Genomic DNA, 20,443 nt, shown 5'->3' with positions numbered 1-20,443 from the left:
CTTCAGTCTATACTTTCTAACTTTTCTTGAGGAAACCAGAATTTCATAATGTTCACAAATAGCCCTTGGGCTAGTAAAACATTTCAGTTTATAAAAAAAAACCCTCAAAACAACTGTCTTTGTGCCCATGACCTTATTTGTGCTGATTTCCTTTGACTTCTGCTTTCCTAGGCTGCTGTTTTGTATAATTTTAAAAGAACTGTATTTTTCATATCAAGTGGACACTGACACCACTACCTGAGTATTGCCTTAAACATAAGTACTCACTGCTTGGATGGGAGTGTATGTAACTCTTAACTCTGTTACAAATCCAAAAGGAAAATGAAGGTCTAGATTCTAGAACAACTTTTGTTTAACAGTTTGAAATGGGAATTTTAGTGAATGGATTATTTGATTACAGTGCAAGCTTTACAGTTTATACTTTTTGCTAGAATTGCTGCTTCTTGAACTGTTGCTGTGTATGGTAGGTGAGGAAAAACTGTCTTTATTTTTTCTATACTGCAGGACTAAGGTAACTACTTAAGGGGCAAAACAAGTGTCAAATGAAAAAGGATGTTAATGTTTTGGAAAATACCCTTCACTTAGAACTGCAGCTGACTTTCCATAAAACTATATTTATTTGTAGATAGATCTGTTAGTTGGGGAACCAAGAACAGCATCACCTATGACAGCAAAAGAGGAATTAAAGCAAAGATGGGTGTATGACTGAACTCATTTAGTGGTAGCATGCCAAATCAGCAAAACCGCAGGGTATAGAATAGGATGTGCTTGAAACTGTGCCAATCTACTAAATCATTAAACCTGGGGTTTTTTAATGTCATCTGGGACTGTCTCTGGCAACTTTAACTCTTTTAAAAGTTTAATGCCACAGTGTCCTGAAAACATGATACAGTTTCTTGACACTAATGCATCTGGGTGACAGAGAGCAAGGGTATCTAGTTGTTTGCTAAGGTGAGTGGTGTCATCACAGTATCTCCCAGATTCTAAATAATACATACCCTGAAGTACCAATTGCTGTAGCCAGTTTTTGCCAGTCTGAATTTGTTGTGACTTCTACCAAAAACAGAGTTCTAAGTGACAGATTTTATATAACAATAAAAGAAGAAATGGAGGAAGACTGCCAAGGCAGGAGTTTGAAAATAGTCTCTTGCTTGGCCCACGCAAACGATGGGGGGAAATCACCTGGATCAAGGAAGAGTTCTTTCTTTTTGATTGTAACAAATAAGAAGTGAAAGATTACTTATTGATCAGATTAAAGACCTAGCATCAATTCAAACTAGGGGCATAGGGGAGAGCAGCAAGGAAACAAAATGGGGACAGAAACAACAGCTCATTAGAAAAATGCAAACAAAACTACTACTGGCAAGTGAGACAAGGCCTTTAGACTCCCCTATTTACTAGTAGTCTACTGCCTATTTACTAATAATCTAAGCAGCAGAAGAGGAAAAACTGGTTGGTTTTGCAGGCTTACTGTTGTTTTTATAAATGTGTTAAAATGAAGTTTGATTATGCCACAAGTCTTAAAGTACTTAGATCTCTTCAGTGTGAAGATAAAACTTCAGGATGTCTGAGGAAGCTTTGCACAGGCTAGTTACATGTTCTCTGTGAAGCCTGTGCTTATAGAACATGTTGGTATTCACAAGTCACTTTTTTTTTTTTAAAAAAAAAAAATCTTCCTAGGGCTGAAAAGGAGCCTCAGTTTAAGTTTATCTATTTCAATCACATGAACCTGGCAGAGAAAAGTACCATTCACATGAGGAAAACACCCAGTGTATCACTTGCATCTGTTCACCCTGACCTCATGAAGATTCTCGGTGACATCAACAGTGACTTCTCCAGGTAATGCTTAACTATTAAATAGTCTGTAGCTCCTTCTCTGTCAAGTAGATTTTTTTTTTTCAAATGAGTGAGGCTTTCGTGTCTTTTTGTTCATTGGTGGCTATTCATAGCTCTGTGAGATAAATGGGAGTAACATGGGTCATATGTGGTATTTTGTGTTGGTTTCTAAGTAGTTCATTTTAAACAAAACTTCCATTGTAATTTTAAAAATATAATTTAAAGAGGGGCCAGGGCCTCTACATGTAGTCTATCTGAAGCTTCAGAGTAACCATAACAAACTTAAAAGGAACGTGAAATGCTTTTGCACTTACGCCTGTCTAGTCTCTGGATAAGTAGTATAAAGGACAGGGAAACCTGCTTCTGCCTATATTATACCGTCCTCTGAAAGAGCTCGCTGCTTTTAGGGATTAGACAATAGATGAAATGCAAACCTTGCAGTTACTACTGTTAAAGAAGATAACTGGCTTCTTGTCAATGGATGCTTCAAGGTGGGAGAGACTCTGTCACTGTAAAAATTAATGAACATGAAAATGCTGAATGATTGTGATGTCTATAATTAGTGACTAGCAATTTTCCCACTCTGTTTAAGGACAAGGTTTTCATTTTTCTATAAATGAAAAAAGAATGTTTCATCATATTGTGGAAGTACTTGGGCTAGTGACAGCTTTATGTAATATATCTAGTTGTTAAGCATGGTTTAGTTCTAGGTTTAACAATTAGATACATGAAAGCTTAGTATTACCATAGCATCTCCAGCTTTCATTATTTGGTCACTGTGTAGCATATAATTCTATGAAGGTTTGCTTAACAGCATAGAGGATAAGGGTTTTCTTCAGAGCACTGGAGTATTTGGCTGATGGGCAAATTTAACAGTTTACTCATCTGGGGATGTAATTGTCCTAAACAGCCGTTTATGAAGCCTTCATCCTGAATTGCCAAGCTATGTCTAAGTTAGTGTTGGTAGTCTCTCTTCAATGCTGCACAACCACAACAATTCATGACATTAATCATTAGGACAGCTTACAAATAAAGTTATTGAAGATGAACTTGCTGCCACCTTCTTTACTTTCTAAAACTTCTTTCAGAGTTGATGAAGATGAGGAAATTATTGTGAAGGCAATGAGTGATTACTGGGTAGTGGGGAAAAAGTCTGACCAGCGAGAACTGTATGTTATTTTGAATCAAAAAAATGCAAATCTGATTGAAGTTAATGGTAAGGATTGTTTCTTATTACCTTTAAATACAGTTACTACTAAAATGTATGTCCCTGAAGAAGTAATAAAATCCATCTCACAAGAAATCTAGAGAGGGATTTATCTATGATAGACCAGGTAAGTTTGCATAAGGTTTTAGTCTGCCTTCTACCAGCTGTGAGAGAACAGCATAAATATTCAGCAGACATTCTTAATTATTAATGAGTCATTCTTCCTCTTTCAAATAATAGGAGACCTCTATGAGCTTAGTTTAGGAGTAATGAAGTGTATTACAGATGAGAGATGAACATATTTACATATGAGTTAGGTTTTATTTGTCAATGATCCATGGGTAGGTTACTTAGACACAATGTCTATCCTGTCAGTGATCCTCATCCCATTCTTGTCTTGTTTCTAATGCTGTTTTGAAAATTACTTACTCGAAGAGTGCAAATTAACATTAAGATGCAAATAGGCTTTTAAATAAACTAAGAGAAAAGGCAGTTTGAGTCTTAGTTGCAGCAATTTTAGGGCTCTCTGTTTTAATAGGAGGTAATGTGCTCACTTGGATGATGGGAAAGAATTACTAATTCTCCAAGACCAAAGCTTAGCAGCATAAATTTTGAAAAGAATGACTTCTAATTGTCTTTCAGGATCAAAGCTGCCATACAGAAACAGTAAATCAGTGTTTCTATGTCTGATAAGCTTAGGAAGTGGTGTCTGCCAGACAGCACAAAGCAAATGTTTTGCTGTCTTTATTTATTGTAACAGGCTACCCTAATCCCTCCTTCCCCTGAAAAGAGGGTTACAATATACTTCCTTGTGGTGAAGTGCTGTTGCAGTGTAAAAGTTTGACAAGACAAATGGCCCAGCAGCAAGTTCTCAAACCATCATTTACACTTAAGCTACTCCAAATACAACTCATCTTTCAGACACTGAAACATGTCTGACTTGATTCAACTTTCTCATACTGTAAACAGAGTAACATTGTGTATTTCTACATTAGAAATTCCTAGGGTTTTTTTCTATTAGAATATTATTAAATTCACCTTGATGATCCCCAGGGTTTTTCTTGCAGAGGTTCCAGTAAATATCATACTGAATTTTAATTTTTTTTTTTTTTAACAGAAGAAGTGAAGAAGCTTTGTGCAACACAGTTTAATAATATTTTCTTCCTGGATTGATCTGCAAAGGGCTGATTTATTGAAGATGTCAATGTCAGACACTTGTTCAACATGAAAAGTTATTAGTCATATTATTGACTGGAATAATGACAATAGTAAAGCAATACTTGCTTTGTAAGAATCAAAATTTCTACTAAAATCTGTAAACTCTGATCATAAAATTTTTAGATTTTAAAAATGTTTATGTGCAAACTAATTAAACAAGGCTGAATTCATCTGTACCATTCCATTCTGATATTGTTATGTGAATATTTTCCAGTAAAATAAAACTAGTAATTGTTACACTTTTAAGGGCATCTTTTTGTTTTCCTGTGTTAATTTGCATCATTGTGTGACTTTCTGCTAGTTTTCTAACACTGTAAAACTAGACTGGTTACAAAAGACCCCTGATTCTTTGCAGCTCCTGCTTCAGCCTAATTTACATACTTGTTTATATGCAGTATTTCAGTAAAATGAACCATGTTTTAAGTAGAAACCATTTCATTGGAACATAGGATCACAACAAGATAGAACTGATATCAACACTGAGGGAAGTTTTAGGTACAAATCAAATACTGACTTCTATAATAGTTTTGTTTAAAGGGTTACACTCGTGTAAATGACTGTTCTCCTTCCCAAGCCCCTTAGTGTAAAAGCACACAGTTCCCTTCTGAAATAAGCAAGTCTTGTGCATACAATTTTGTCATACTTGTATTTTAGACCTTATTCTGTGTGGTTGGTTGTTTTGTTGTTTTTTTCTTATTCAAAGCATACTTACTTGAAGCTTTAGCAGTGCTCATCTGAAAATTTATTTCTTCTTTCTCTTTTTGCCAGCAGGCACCTTAGTGCCCCCTTGGAAGGAAGAGGGGCCCCTCGTAGCACTCCTCGTTGTTACTAATTGTGTGACAGGCTCCTCTAACTCCTTAAAATCTGCATTCTTGGAATCGAATGCTTTTTCTGTTGCAGCTGCTTCTTGGCTTTTTGCCTCTTCTGCTTCTCTTCCAGCAATAAGTCTGAGTGAACAAAGTTTAAATTTAATGTACTGTAAGAGGGGGGAGACAGATTTATACTGGCTAAGCAACTACAGCTATGTTCACAGGATGAGCAGTATAAACTGTCATATTGTAGAGAAGCAGAAAATCTGTCCAGTTACCACTTCAAGTCTGACTAACTTATGCTATATTAAAAAAAAAAAAAAAAAGTCTTAACTGCCTTTATCCAAAGTAGGGCTCAAATGCCAGGAAGTAGCAGACAGTTAAGAGTTCTGTAACCTGAAAGCAGCCTGTATTTGTTACTCCTGACACTAATAGAAGTCACATGATATTCTGTTGCTTATTATACCTGGATGTTTTCCTAGTTACAATATGCTACACTACTTTTAATAAAACACCCTTCCTTTTCAAAATAATTTTGTTAGTTGAAGATAAGAGATAACAGTGCTTCAAGATAAAACAACTCACTCTGCCAGCTCTTCATCCTTGATCTTTCTCAGCTCAGCTAATTCAGCATCTCGTATTCGATTTTCTTTTATTTTTTCCCTCAGCACTTTTTCATGCTGGTAGGCAGGCAAGAGCTTAGTTGTAAAAAAGATCTGCACCTGACACATCCACAGACTAAATTCCTCATCTTGTTCAGTTGTGCCTTCATTTGGTTCATCTGCAACATGTAAATTAAATGTTTATTTGGCAGGGCACTTCTATTTCAAATGTGGTTTGGACTACAATATTTCAGATCTGATACCCTGCAATGGGAAAGTGGCTTCTGCATGGCACCCAAGATGACAACTGTGAGAAACTTTTAACTGATGGATGTGAAAGGGGATGACCCTTTTGTGGGTCTTCAGAGTGACCTGTCCCTGGGAATGGCATCAAAAGAACCTTTCCCCTTTAATCCTCTAATAAATATATTCTGCAGTTCAGTATCCATTACTCCTGTGCATGGGGAAATGAAGGAACAAACATGACTACCTGAAAGAACAGCATTGCATGCAAACATCCAATTGTCAGGACTGTCAAAAAACAGGCTAGGGCCCATGCTGTTTCTTTCAGAAGCAATGTTTTTTCAGATCTGTAAGTTTTCAGTCATTGGATTTCAGTGGAAGAGCTGGTGACTACACAGAGATCCTTGTCTACCTATGTTCTTGGATTTGGGTTCTTTATCTATGGAAAACATTTAACAAGTACAAAAACCAACCCAGATGAGATCTGCTAATCAACCAGAAGGGAGATGGTATAAAAATGAAAATGCTCTGATTTCTCTTCTGCATGACTGCTGGCCCGTCATATGACATCCCAACTGCTGGTGGCACACCATTAATAATAATAAGTAAAAGAAGCCAGACATAGCAGTAATATGTTTTATTTGTCCAACACATTAAAAAAAAATAAATTAAAAATGGACAGGCTTGCCGACTGAGCTTCTCAGAGGAAATAGAAAATTACAGCTTAGAGATGCCCTACAAATAAAATGTAGCATTTTAAAATTGGGGAAACTATCTAAGTCAGTACTTAAAAGTCTCATTTACTGTTTCATTTTCTTAAAGAAAATTTCTAAAAATTTTAAAAAAAAAATCTTCCTCCAGAATTAATGTTCATTTACTGCCCTCTTGTGACAAATCTGCATATACAACAAGATTTCACAATTCAAGAGCTATGAGGGATTTTTTTTGTGTTAAGTCTTAAAACAGTAGGACTGCTTTACCTGTCAATTCCTTTGCTGGCGAGAAATCTTGTTCTTTTGCTGCATCCCACCTGAACAATGACGGAACATCTTTGATACCTCCATGAGTTGTGTGAAAGGAGAGAGAAGTATCTGATACCGCAAAGAAAGAAAATTAAAATTACTCAGTCTGTAATTCTGTGCCTTAAATATCAGGTTTGATCTTCAGCACAAACAAATATAAATTGTCATCTGACCTTACAGCTAGACCTGTGATTCAAACACTGCTGTACTGATGAAAAATTTGTTTAGAATGAAAGCACAGTACAGAGTTTGATCTCCTATCTCCATGCCCAAAATGAGTGGGACAGAACAGGAAAAATTTATTTAGTTTTAAAAAGCCTTTAAGCTATTTTTAAGGAAAATGTGATAGCTTCTAATTTAAAAAAAAAAAATAATCACAAAAAAGTTCAGAGATTCAAACTTGCCCAGCTATCTGTGTATAGCAGGTATGGAAAGCTGAATGTAAACCTCTCTAACTGCAATTCACTGGCTATTCCAATGACCAGTTACTGTTTTAATCATCTTTAAAGTTGTAGAAAGAGTGAATCTCCTCTAGCACCACTGCTTATAGATGCTTATACTAACTACAGTACTCACCCAGTAGAAATCCTTGAAGAGGCTGCCCTCTGTCTTCAGAAGGTCTCAGTGACTGGCAAGAATTTTTAAATTCAGTTACTAATGCCTGGACTTGTGTTCAAATTAAAAAAGTGAAATCACATGTCCATGTGAGTCATGCAAATCCCTAGCTCCAAAACATTCTGCCAATCTAATGCATTCTGCAATTATGCCTATTTCAAAACATTTAAATTGCAATAGTGTTTCATACTTTCAAGTATTTGCAAATTGGTCATAACACTTCACCCTCCATATCAGCCAGGGAAGTAGGATTTATCCTATTTCATTATGGAAAGATAGAAGTATGCAGAATGAAAGCTCCTGTTCTTAGACATGTCCCTCTGTTCTTACGTGTTGCTCTACATAGTATTTATCTGCTCCTGAGGAAACAATAATGAATTTCTACTCCTGACTATAGGAATATACCCCAAGTGAAATACACTGAGTGAAAAGGAGAGAACAATGTTCAAGAGTGTATCTGTAAAGGATGGTTTGAAATCTTTCAAACTGACAACCCGAGCATCTTCTGCATGATGATGATTCAGCTCTTTCCAGCCAAGTGACAGTAAAAGTCTCAGGTCAAACAATTCTGGTTGTGGAATATCAAGAGTCTCATTATAGTCATACACTGGGTACAAAACTAAAGGCACTGATGGTGAAGTCTGCTAGGAGAATTCTGAAAAATGTTTTAGTAATTATATTAGTTACCTTCCCTAGTGCTTCTAAATCTCTGCCCACTTCTCAGCCTCTCACTCCCCACCTTGTGCATAAAATAAAACTGTAGCTGTATTCACCACTGTTTTAGTTAACATAGAAGACACTACCAAATAGTCTAAATAATAACAGCTGAGTATGTGTGGGAGCAAATGCTTTTATTAGCAATGGAAATGTACCACTTCTAGGCTTATACATGCATCCAGGCATGGGAACGCACTGTATTTAATATTAGATGAAATTCTAGTCCCTTTCCAAACTTAAAGCTACTTTGGCTACTCTGTCACCCATGAATTGCAAACTCTCTGCTCCATCTTTCAGTGGTTGGGTTTTTTTGTTTGTTTTTGTTTTTACATACCTCATGTTTCTTTACTTCATCTTGTGATATGACACTTTTGCTTGAAGACAACCATGAGCAAGTGTAAAGCTCAGTTGACTCAGAAATGTCATCATTTAAGTCTGTACCGATTGTACTTCTGCTGTACTAATAAAAAGTAAACACAGGAAGAATTTTATGTTCAGTATATTTTAAATTAAGATTTTTCTTTGGTCTTGGAAAATCTGACTATTTTAACTAGGCCATTTCACTGTGCAACAGCATTAAAACTTGCAGCAATGCAAGGGAATGGGTTCCATAGGATGGGAACAACTGGCCAGAGAACGGGAAGTGGTGGTGTTCAGTGGCACTACTGGCTTACAGACACTGTGATGAAATTAGGTGTTTGGGAATGCTCTTTGAATTAATAAAAATACTTTAATCTTGTACGTAATTCCAAACAATAACAATTCTAATTCATGCCTTCAACTACCCTGTGCATCTAAATTGTACCAGTGTCACAGGCAGCATCTTACAATCAACAAAATGCTTATTCAAAAGTTTAGCAAAACAAAAAGAGCGTAGCTTAATTGCCGGGAAGCAGCAAGTCTTGCTATGTACAACAGCAATGCCATTTTTACAGAGCAGTTTTAGACATGTGTCTTAAAGCAGGAGCAGCATATCTTCCACCAGTCAACCAATTCCTCAATTCCCCTTCGAATACCAGAATATACTTGCCTGTATTTTATGTGTCTTTATAGTTACCTAGGAAAATGTGCAAATATGTCTATACTGATGTCACAATCTAAGGTAGCAACAGACAGGAAAAGCAGGAGAACCCAATCAAATGACTGTTTATGCAATAAAAGTAAATTGTTTTCTACGTTCAGGAAACAGAGAACATTTGCAGGGCCTGACTTTGCCCTCTAAGTGGTCGTATAATATTTAGCAAGTCTCCATCAGCTTTACCTGGGTCACAGAATGTTCCGGATACAGAGAAACAGTTGTGGTTCCCTCGGAAAGACCTTCAATTCTAAAGCTACTTCTTTTCCGATTATCACAAGCTACTTGTTCCTTAATCATATCACTGGTAACATACACCAATGCACAATCAAGAAGAGCTTCAACAAATTCAAGAAAAACCAACTAGAGTAAAACAAACATGGTGATTAATTAATTAACTTTTGCAAATTCCCTTCATTAATGGGCATATGTACCTGAGCAAAGAACTCAAAAGTGATTGTAAAGCCTTGCTGGCCTCATTTATCTAGTCAAATATCCCTTCTTCTGAAGAAAAAGTGAAAACAGCCAAAGCTCAAAAAATTCAGGAGGTAATATATTGTGTTACACCCTATAGAAGTAATACTGAAAGAAGACACTGCATAGATTTTTGCTGTATCTGGAGCTACAAGAAATTTCTCTAACAAATAACACACAACTATTGCTCTTCCTAAAACATTTCATTGCATACGATGTTTCCAGAAACCCCAGGAATGGGTATATAATGAATCCCTTAGTAAGACTTACACTGGGTGTTCAGTTTATCAGATACTGTTTGAAACAGTAAATCAATTACTTAATTTACAATAGACCATCACGGAGCAAGTGTGAAGGCCGTTCTTTAAGGGTGAAGGCCCTCTATAGCAGGCCAGCTGTCAAGTAGCACAAGAGTCGTCTACAGTCACTACTCAACCTCATTGAGGTGGCAGCACTTCACTAATCAGGTTTCTTGGGTCACCAGATTTTCAGGATCAATGAGTTCACATCTTAACATTTCCAATGCATGCCTCAACAGCTGGAAGTGCCAAGATTCATCTCTGTGTAATCAGTGCACATACATATTGTCAGGCAACTGCCCCACAGACAGAACTAGTACTAACAGCAATCTCCTAGAAAATGGTATTTCACCCTCTGGGTTACAGCACTCTTAAGGAGTTCTGTATGGTCAGGTATGCTGAGACTATATTAAAAAGGGAAAGATAATAAGCAAAAGATAGCAGCATGTGACCTAAATTAGAAGATACAAGCAGAACAAAAGGAACACAAATATAGAGGCTCGAATTTGTACTCTTTACTTTTTTGGAATAAATTAATTTTCCTCCTGTTCTAGAGATAGGACAGTATTTGCAGCATTTTTAAAAAGTAATTTTAACTGTTCCTGTAGCAATGAACTATGATTGATTTTATTTTTTTTTTTCCTTTTTCTTACACACCTCCGGCTCCAGGTTGATACTACTGCTATCTTGTAGGGACGGACCATCTTTGACAAGTATTTCCACAAGTCTGGAAGCAGTTAATTGTTTGCTGAGAAGTTTAAAATCCTGGGTAAGAGTTAATGTTACATATTAAAAACACTTAAGGCATCCCCACATGGATCTAATCTAACTCCCTTTAAAGTCTGTGTCAAAATTTCTAGTGGTTTCAAATGGTACTTCCAAATATGTAATTAATGGCAGAGTGAAATTCTGGCCCTACTGATGTCAATGGGAATTTTTCCTAGACTGCAAAATACAATGCTAAGAAAGAACTTGTGAAAGCTCATAACTAAAAATATAAAAAAATTACAATTTTGACTTGTGATATTTTAATTCATTTTTTTCATGAAAAAAAGGTTTGAATTTAAACAGTGACAGTGACACAAAACCCAGGCATATCAATGAGAATTGTTCCTTAGCTTCAGTGTAATCTTGATCTGTGCTTGAATGACTCAATTTTAGTAAAGAATCTCATGTTCATCTTGCAATATATTAAATTAATACTTTATTAAAGTGGTTTACCATGTTATTTCAAAAGCTGCCAGTCTTTTGAGTTCTACCAGTAAAACATTTTCATATATACATTTTACAGGGTAGGGCCTGCAAAGCCAGCAAAAATATTTATATTCCCTTAAAACATATTTGTCTAAGATTTAAATATCTGAAATTATCAAATATGAAATCAGAATTCAATCATACAAAAGTACATAAATAATTTCTGTAGAACAACTCTCCCTTTAATGTTCATTGGACAGTTTCTACAAATAACATCGCTGCTACCTTTTCAACTGTGCAGAAGCCACAGGGAGTTATTTTAATGCTCATATAAACTGAACAAATAAAGCACATCTAATCACACAAAATTTTAAAAAATAAAATTATTACGTTCAACATCCAAAGGAAGTGCCTCATTGTCATTGTGGGTTCAAATGGAGGTCTGCTGCTCGGTCTACAAAAAGCTCTGTATATTTCCCAGCATTTGCCAATATAGCTCATGGCAAAAACTGTACATCGTTCTTCAGAAAATAAGATACCTTTAAAAATTGATTGGAAAAAAACACACACCATTACAATAAAACTGTGATGTATGTGGTACTAATTAATGAGTTCTGCACAGCACAGAAGAAATACCATTACTCACCTTGGATATGGCAGGCAGCGGGAATAACATTCCTGGACATCATTTCTGAGAAACACTTATGCAGATAAGGACCTTTCTCTCTACAGTTGAAAAAAAAACAAACAACAACCCTCTTGTCTGGAAAGACTCAAACTGATTACACTGAAATAAATTTCATTAAAAGATGAAACTTACTTTTGCTCTTCATGGTAGATATGAAATGCTAGATGAATAAGGTAAGATAAAAATGTTCTGAACAGTAAAGTCTCATGTGGACAATGTATCTCCTCAAGTTGTGTTTTATCACCTAAAAAAATTGAAAAAAATAAATCTTGATTGCTATAATGTACATTAAAATGTTTACAGGCCTACTGACTTGTCAGCCTTTCTTACCCTCTCCATCTCTACCTATCACATTGCAACAACACTCCCAGAAGAATCAGACCAGACACAGCACCCCTTTCAAACAAGTACATCAAGGGAGAACCATCCACCTACAGCTGAATCTTATCAAAATCCTTCTTCCTAGAAATGCATCCACTCAGCACACAGGATTGAAAAAGGAAGTGAAGTTGGTGTTAAACCCTTCACATACTAGGGACACTGAGGGTCTAAATGGAACTGACTGATTAACAGGCTCTATGGAAGAAAACAACATGCAAACTAAAGGTAAGAGCACTGGAAAGAAAAAAAAAAAAAAATCGATCTGTTTCTTCTCTTTCTCAGACCTAGCAAGACCAGGGCTAAATACAATTTTTGAACAGATGGCTCTTTAGAACATTTTTTTAAGTGATATTTTAATTTTGCATTTTCACTTAAGCACCTGAAGCACCTGGAGAAGCGTTAATGCATCCACTGAGAAATCACAGGCAGAGGTACTCACTCGGGGCCACTTAACTACCAGAGTTGACCTATCTGTAGAACTTGCCACTCCAACTCTGTACAGCTTACTATTAAAATTTCCAGATTCCAGATCCCAGTCAACAGAAATACAAACCACTCAATATCCGATCCATTTCAGCAAGAGTTATGTTGGAGTGATGAAACTTGCAGTCCTTCAGAAATCTCCAAAATTGGAGTTTAGTCATGAGGAAGGTGTTATCAAGAGAATGATCACAGCCTAAGCCACTGTAGAAGGTGTAAACTCTTCTCAGTTCTGTAATATGCCTCAACACAGCAAATTTTACCTAAATAAAACAGGGTATGGTTTCAGCATCGTCTCACAGCAAGTAGAGATCAGTTTGTATTGATCCTGTAACTGGGCATATAATGCCAATCAATATGCTTTTGATCTTCTGAGTTCCAAGAGCAAATCCCTGGTTAAGCGTTCATGAGAGCATTACTCAACTGTAGTTATAATACATATTTTTTGGTGACTGAAAAAATAAATTAGTCTCTGTCAGCAGATAAACCTCACAGTAGCTAAGGGCAGTTGCCGGATGCCCTTCCAGAAAATGTTAACATTTTTTGTCTTCTAGTGAAAGCTCAGGAAGAGGCAATACTGTCTATTCATTGGTTTTTGTTTTCTGTTTTCATGGCCTTCAGGTTTTCAAATAATTCTGTAATGGTAAGAGTTCCTTTAATACAAATAAACTAGAAATGAAATAGTATGACACACACTGCGAGGGAAAATTGAAAAGATCAAACAGTAGACTCTTACTTGTTTCAGTTCTTCATGTCTCTCTTCCTCTGGCAACAAGTCAAGCAGTGAACATATATCCAACTCAATATTTGATCCCAGAACAGAAGTATTTTCTGAGCCATTAAAGCAAATAAAATAAATTAGAACACACTAAAACGAAGATAAATATGTACACACACACAGAGAAAATAAAACGTATTATTCCTTCTTCTTTTACTGACTTCAAACTGAGAATAGACTCCTTTATAATGAGTAGACTTAATAATCAACAGCATAACAGTGGAAGAGTAATTTTGTCAAATTCAACCCCTAGCTAAAAGGAAATATAGATATTACATATGTTATGAAACTTTCAGACAACAGTGTTCCAAAAGCATTACAAGATGTGTCACTCAACGCAAAGTGTCATGTACAGGAAACGAGAAGCATGAGACCAAAAGTCATTAGTTATTAAGATAACTCCTATCTTTATTAAAGTTTTTTGAAGAAATATGTGCAGCTCTTGAGTAAGTATGAACAGCTTCACATACTTACTCTACTTTACTTCACAGAAAAAAGGAACAACAAAGCGTGAACTGAGTAGAATTTGAATTTGTTTTAGGCTGCTTACTAGTGCCAAAATGACTTCCTGTGCAAATGGCATTCAGCTCTTCTGCATTCATTGCATCCACTTGAAAAGCAGGATAGTCTATTATATGATCATCTATGAACTCTCCTTCATAAACATAACCTTTCTTGAAGACAAACTTGCCCTATGGACAGATTTGATTCATTTCAATATAAATATTAATCAAAGATCAGACAAAAAATATCACTAATGCTCTAAATCAAATTTTCTGTTAATAATCTTGGTGAAAATGCAATATAAGAGATAAAATAGTGCAAAAATCATTTTTTCTACTCTCTTAAAAATTACTTTGTCATCTATTAAAGTACACTGCTGGGATGAAGAATTGCCTATATATGTTTGATTTTGAAAAGTATTTTGAGGAAAAAACAATACCCCCCCAAATAGAAAGACTTGTTTAGAATCTTTATTTTGCACATGTGGCACTCTGCTCACAGGGCTTTTTAAAACAGTCTGTTAATGCACAAGGACAGCTTGAAATCCATTAGCTCGTAGTGTAAGAGTGAAAGTACTGACCAGCCACTGCAAAAATCAAGATGCACCTACTGCACTGAAAATCTCCACAGTAAGAAGTAGTTCTTCATATGCACAACACACATCTAACCAGAGAGTCAAATCCGCGGCCTGGCAAGGTCCTTGGAAGGACTCCTACTGCTTTCAGTGCACTCTGCCCTTTATGTTGGGATTCCACCCACAATGTGGATTTGGATTGAATATAGTTTTCCATACAAAAATCTAGAGATCCACTATACAAAGCAGAATAGCCTCCCCTCTGGTGGTATCTGTAGTTTTGTCTTACTATGTGTCAATACTCACCTTGCCATGCTTCTTATTACAAACCCATTCACCATCGTACACTGCTCCACCGGCATATACGAACTTCCCATGTCCATGTCGTTCCCCATTTACAAAATCACCTATGTATTCATTCCTTAAAGGATACTGAGATACAGGCTTTCTCTTCAAAAACCATATGTGGGTGCCATATCCATGCTGAAAAAAATTTGTATGTTTAAAAAAAAAAAAGTCTCCAGAAGAGCTAGAATTGCTACAGATCCAGACTTTTAAAAAGGAGAACCACCAAGGCATCTTTAAGAGTCACTGTTGGAAAATCTCTCCAATAAAAGCACCCAGTTGACAGCTGCAGTACTTCAAACCATCCACAGAACTATATTCTACAAAAGTGCATGGGATAACCATGCAGATACATCAACACATACTTGCACAAGCTCTACCAACAGGACTCCTGAAGATATCCTTCCTGCCTCAACCCTTTTGACTGTAATGCTCAACAGTCAGGTGAGGAACACCATGACAGACAGAGCACCACAGTGTTCCAGAAGCTGGACTCCTTGACAATTTTATGCAGAGTGAAAAGACAGGGAAAGTAGCTTGCGTTCTTTTTACAGAAGAAATGGAAGGAACAGAAATTGCTAGAAACCTTCTCCTTCCATCATAAAACTTTTACAAGAGGCAACAGTGTGTTCTAATATTTTACAGGTGACGCAGAAGCAAATTGCCACATATACGCACTGCTGAAGTCATATCTCAAGTTAAGTGTAGTCACAAACATTTAACTTTTAAAACTTTTTTTAATTAAAAAGTTTTATATTTTCCATGAGAATATATTCCATGAGACTCAACATGAGAATCAACAGCCTACTTCTGCTATGTCAATTGGAAAAAAAAAAAAAAAAAAAAAAAATAGCTCCTTTGATATTGTACAAAACTTCCTATCTAGTTTTACTAGAGTAACAGACAGATGCTGAACTAAAGAGGTTGCTGAGGAAGATATTAATACCTGTATGCCATATTCCCACTGTCCCATATACTCTTGATTATCTGTCAACCATCTCATTCTTCCTTTTCCATGACGTACATTTTTCTCCCACTGACCTTCATAGATATTTCCAGATTTATAGCTGCAAGACGACAATAAAAGTTACTGACTCATTCATATGAAATTTTTAGTAGATCTTAGGAAAGCAAGGTTTATGCAAAACCTCATTGCTAGTAAAGTTAACATTTATTAATGCTAAATATTAACATTACTTTGAAAGTTGGCTCACTGTTACATGGATATAAAGGTTTGATTGTACCCAGTTTACCACCTATTTTTAACTTACAAATCACTGTAAAAATATTAAGCAGCTCTTTTTTTTCCAAAGAGTCTTTGCCATAGCTAATCAAAATATTCTTTTATATGTAATACCACATATAATTCATCTATTCATGAAAGCAGCTCTGTCTCTTCAAATCAGTCAAGTTTATTTGTTTTTAAATGTTGATTTGTGGTTTACCAAAGCTCATTCTGGATTTTGTCTTTAGCCATTCTTTTGTGGGAATGATCACTAGAAATATACCAACATAAAAATGTAAGTTATAGAGAAGATCTATTTTATTAAGTCTTTGTACATTTATTCCACTGCAGAAAGTACACACTACCATGAAATGGTAGCATTTGCATCCACATTAAACAATAGGAGGAACTATAAGATAATACATGTAAAATTTAAAAAAAATATGAAGATAAGAATGAGTGCTATTATGTTTACCATCTCATTCCCCATCCTTCTTTGACATTATTTACCCAGTCGCCTGAATACCAAGAGGTGTGTTCCTGATCATAATAAACGGTACCCTGAAACAAATAGTATAGTCAATTTAAATACCTATTCATCTACATTAATAAAACACCACATACAAATTATGACACATGTAATTACATTCTTTCTTATAGTAATTTTGAGACACTGTACTGAAAGCAACTGAAGCGATAAATTAAAAAAGCAACCTCTTTTGATGAGTATTACTTAAGACCTTAAGAAAGACCAAGTGTTCAAAAAAAATTATATTACACTATGTCAAAGTCTACATGTTTTTCAAACCACTTGGAAATACTTTCAGAGAGCTAACTTTGTCAACTTAATCACAGTAGTCACTCTGAGATAGATCAGTTTTCTGACTCATTCAGTATTCAACTACCAACAGAAGGTCTACAGCGTTAATTCTTCTGTCTTTCTCTATCTGATAGCTTCCTCTCAGAACAAGCTGGTCAGACCATTGCACTGATGACCATCCACAGCAGCCTGTGTGATTTTACTGTCTCCTTAGTGACACAGAACAACAGAAAAATGTGATTGGGTTTTCTTCACATGCTGAGCATTGGTCTTCAAAATGTTGGGCCCAGAAGAGTGTCCCAATCTGAGTGCACGAGATGGAGCCAGATAAAAGCAAAAGCACTACTTGTCTTTACAAAGTTGGAACTAGACGTTACTTACACTAGATAAGGCAGTCTTAATTGTAATTATCATACTTGGTCTTCTTAACACATTTGTGATGTAGGATCACTTTGTCATTACTGGAAAGCTAATTGTTTTCCCACTGTTATGTAGCTACTGATGCAGTCATCAGCTTTGACTTTGTCATCATCTACTCAGAGCAGTATGAAGTACAAACCACATATCAGGCCAATTACTCCTTTAGGATTCCATTCACCCCTTCTACTACAAACAAGATCCCACCCCAACTGTTTTAATTAGCATTCACGACTTCAGAGAAGATCCTTAGGAAAAAAATAATCTCTACATAGCACAAGACCATGAGACAACACAAAACATTTCTGCAAAATCTTTGCACAAGAGTGCCTGCTGGTCTAGAAGGTAGAGACTCAAGACCATGCTCCCATGTGGTGTTCTCACTCACCTTTCCATGTCTTTTGCCTTTATACCAGTAGCCAATGTAAGAAACAGGACGAGTACCGCTCCTGAAAAATCCAAATCCATGCCTAACTCCATTTTCAATTGCTCCTTCATAAATGCTGCCATCATTCCATGTATAACGACCATTAAACATCTGCACGTTCTTAACAAACGTTCCCTAGAAGATTAAATTACAACATATAAAAAACTAAGACTGGCTCTTCTCCAAGTATCTGGGAGAAGTCAGGCTTGTGATTGAAGTCACTGCCATAGTTCTGCAGTTGCCACCCATACTGTACCAATTACTGCAGCTTATCTACTCTCCTTGAATTTGCACATCTAATTGCCTATAATTCTGTTCAGTTAAAAGTTAAATTGCACTTTACCTCATACTTCACTCCATCAGCCCACGTGTAAGTCCCATGTCCATGCATAAACCCTTGAGAAAACATGCCCTTCAAAACGAAGAGAATGGCATTATTTGCAAACTTATTCTTAACCACAACTGAAGCCTACAGTGACTGTAAGATTTCAAAATAATGACATATTATCCCTCCAGCTACTAGTTTCAAATGATTTATTGCCAGCAACCAAGAGAGCTTTCAATGCTCACACATTGGGTGCTCAACCTTCACCTACATTAAAAGAAATAGCCTGCCTGTTCTAGAGAAAGAACTTGATCCACTACTACTATTTTTTTTTTGATTTATAGGCTCACCTTATATGTATTTCCGCCCTCAAAATATGCAAATCCTTCACCCTCATACAATCCACGGACTTTTTCACCTTCATAGCTACAATGAAAACAAACTAAAGGTGAAGATTTCAAGTCACTGCCAGTAGACCTAAATCACAACAGACATAAAGTAAATGACCTTTGATTTACCATGATCTACACACAGGCCAGTTCTTGTATCTTGTGTAGAAAAATGAGCAACAACAAAATTTACAACTATTTGCACCTTCCTTGTAGTAGTTCATGCAATTGTTGTGTTGCCTCAGACAAAAAATCACATCAGTAGCATTTACTCACAACCAGACTACCTGGTCAGCACGTGAAACATATATAGTCCCCTTGAACTACCAAAGGATTTAGTTAACACTGCTATTCACCTGCTTCCTCATTTTAGGGATATGAGCAGCTCTAAACATTGTAAGGCATCAACAACTGAACACTACATGACACAGATGCATTTTCTTCACCATCTGTATACTTAGACAAAACATGATAGGTGAAAGGGCTAAACAGCTGAGGCTTTTGGCAGGTTGAGATCACTAGCAACACTCTAGAATGCAAGAACACAACAGAATTCCACATTTATCAGTTGCGTAAAGTGTCACGTCTACTAGGTCTGAATAACCTGATTCACTGCTTTGAGTCAAGAGTCTTTGCATGTGTTTGTATGACACTGGGTACACCATACAATTAAATAAGAATTCTTAATTTTACTAGTGTATTTGTAAGAAGCATACCTTTTCACAATAACTTGAAGAATAGGCTCCTCATAGTATTGAGGAACATCTTGGACTGGAGGTTCCTCTACCTCTGCTGGTTCTTTATCTGGTATCACTGGATTTGCCTGTGTTTCTTCCACTTCATTCACTAAGGTCTGCAAATCTGACAGCTTTGTTGAACTACCCTCAGCTGTAGTATCTTGTGCAGGAATAGGAGAACGTACAGGTTTTTCTGCCTTCTTGCCATCTTTCTTTTTATCCTTTGCCATAACTACTGAATTGTCTCAACATGTATTATGTAAAGATTTTTCCCCCTATAATGTTTGATAAAAAAAAAACAGAAAACACAAAATACCTAACTACACGAAAAATCACCGTTTTCCTTAGTTATTATACATGCATGTACGTTAAGTTATTTCTGTACTAACAACTCCTCAAAGCAGTGGTTTCAGCTCATGGTGGGCAGGCTGCAGGGCGAACAGGAAGCCATGCCTGGGAATTACCTTTAAGAAGTTAATCAGAACCACTAAGACAGGAGTGTTCCCAGTAGTAGACTTACTTTTGCTACATGGCAGTCTCCATCTTTACTAGATGGAGATTTTTAGCTGTCTAACCCTGAGGAAGATTTGAAAACCGTTTCTCAAAGTCATGTTTGGTGAGTTACTTGATGAAAGCTACAGCTGCACTAGTATTACTGACTGCACTTGCTTTCCAAGTTAGGAGCTGCAAATTGAACCACAACACAGAGTAACCACTAGAGCTTATAAAGCTCTTTAGCCAGTTAAGAACTGCTTGAAGGTTACAGGACTGCTTGACCAGCTGTAATCATATTTCCCGCTCATTTCACAGACCGACCATCGCTGCTTTCTAACACAAGAATCAGACTCCGTGCTGCCGTGGCGCGGGCCGGCAGGGACAGCCTCAAGCAACCGCCATGTTCTCACCACCGCGCGGTTCCAGCCAGCGCCCCGCTCCACTCGGGCAGTACCAGATCAGCAGCGCGAAGGGCCCGAGCGGCAGGGCGAGGGACGGCGAGGGCAGCGCGGGGCCGACAGCGCGGGGCCGGCCGCCCTTCCCGCCC

The 20,443-nt window shown here is 36.7% G+C and overlaps 2 protein-coding genes across 5 annotated transcripts in view; one reads left to right on the top strand and one right to left on the bottom strand.

The window, feature by feature from the left end:
• Nucleotides 1-4,504, top strand: part of CCZ1 (CCZ1 homolog, vacuolar protein trafficking and biogenesis associated) — a 15,026-nt gene extending 10,522 nt beyond the window's left edge. The window contains exons 13-15 of the mRNA XM_026859282.1: nucleotides 1,681-1,839; nucleotides 2,925-3,052; nucleotides 4,161-4,504. Of these exons, the coding sequence (XP_026715083.1) occupies nucleotides 1,681-1,839; nucleotides 2,925-3,052; nucleotides 4,161-4,216 (343 nt within the window). The 3' untranslated portion in view covers nucleotides 4,217-4,504. The remainder of the gene's footprint in view (nucleotides 1-1,680; nucleotides 1,840-2,924; nucleotides 3,053-4,160) is intronic.
• The window catches only part of LOC113485854 (radial spoke head 10 homolog B2-like), a 23,064-nt gene extending 2,627 nt beyond the window's left edge, over nucleotides 1-20,437 (bottom strand). The window contains exons 1-20 of one of the 4 annotated variants that reach the window (XM_026859272.1): nucleotides 19,381-20,437; nucleotides 18,626-18,701; nucleotides 18,294-18,362; nucleotides 17,912-18,085; nucleotides 16,762-16,847; nucleotides 16,008-16,128; nucleotides 15,023-15,199; nucleotides 14,189-14,330; nucleotides 13,597-13,691; nucleotides 12,934-13,123; nucleotides 12,132-12,243; nucleotides 11,958-12,037; nucleotides 11,702-11,850; nucleotides 10,775-10,882; nucleotides 9,531-9,707; nucleotides 8,604-8,729; nucleotides 7,514-7,565; nucleotides 6,896-7,006; nucleotides 5,656-5,851; nucleotides 4,974-5,208 (exon numbers count right to left, since the gene is read on the bottom strand). In XM_026859272.1, coding sequence (XP_026715073.1) covers nucleotides 5,004-5,208; nucleotides 5,656-5,851; nucleotides 6,896-7,006; nucleotides 7,514-7,565; nucleotides 8,604-8,729; nucleotides 9,531-9,707; nucleotides 10,775-10,882; nucleotides 11,702-11,850; nucleotides 11,958-12,037; nucleotides 12,132-12,243; nucleotides 12,934-13,123; nucleotides 13,597-13,691; nucleotides 14,189-14,330; nucleotides 15,023-15,199; nucleotides 16,008-16,128; nucleotides 16,762-16,847; nucleotides 17,912-18,085; nucleotides 18,294-18,362; nucleotides 18,626-18,701; nucleotides 19,381-19,631 — 2,697 coding nt within the window. In that variant the 5' untranslated portion in view covers nucleotides 19,632-20,437 and the 3' untranslated portion in view covers nucleotides 4,974-5,003. Of the gene's footprint in view, nucleotides 1-4,973; nucleotides 5,209-5,655; nucleotides 5,852-6,895; nucleotides 7,007-7,513; nucleotides 7,566-8,603; nucleotides 8,730-9,530; nucleotides 9,708-10,774; nucleotides 10,883-11,701; nucleotides 11,851-11,957; nucleotides 12,038-12,131; nucleotides 12,244-12,933; nucleotides 13,124-13,596; nucleotides 13,692-14,188; nucleotides 14,331-15,022; nucleotides 15,200-16,007; nucleotides 16,129-16,761; nucleotides 16,848-17,911; nucleotides 18,086-18,293; nucleotides 18,363-18,625; nucleotides 18,702-19,380 lie in introns of those variants that run through there. The other 3 variants (XM_026859273.1, XM_026859275.1, XM_026859274.1) reach the window with 3 other exon arrangements.
• Between the last annotated feature and the right edge of the window lie 6 nt (nucleotides 20,438-20,443).

The sequence above is a fragment of the Athene cunicularia genome (assembly GCF_003259725.1).
Source record: "Athene cunicularia isolate RWA chromosome 14 unlocalized genomic scaffold, athCun1 chr14_part1, whole genome shotgun sequence".
Taxonomy (NCBI): Eukaryota; Metazoa; Chordata; class Aves; order Strigiformes; family Strigidae; genus Athene; species Athene cunicularia.
Note: the sequence above shows the minus strand (reverse complement) of the source record. Positions and strands in the feature narration are given on the sequence as shown.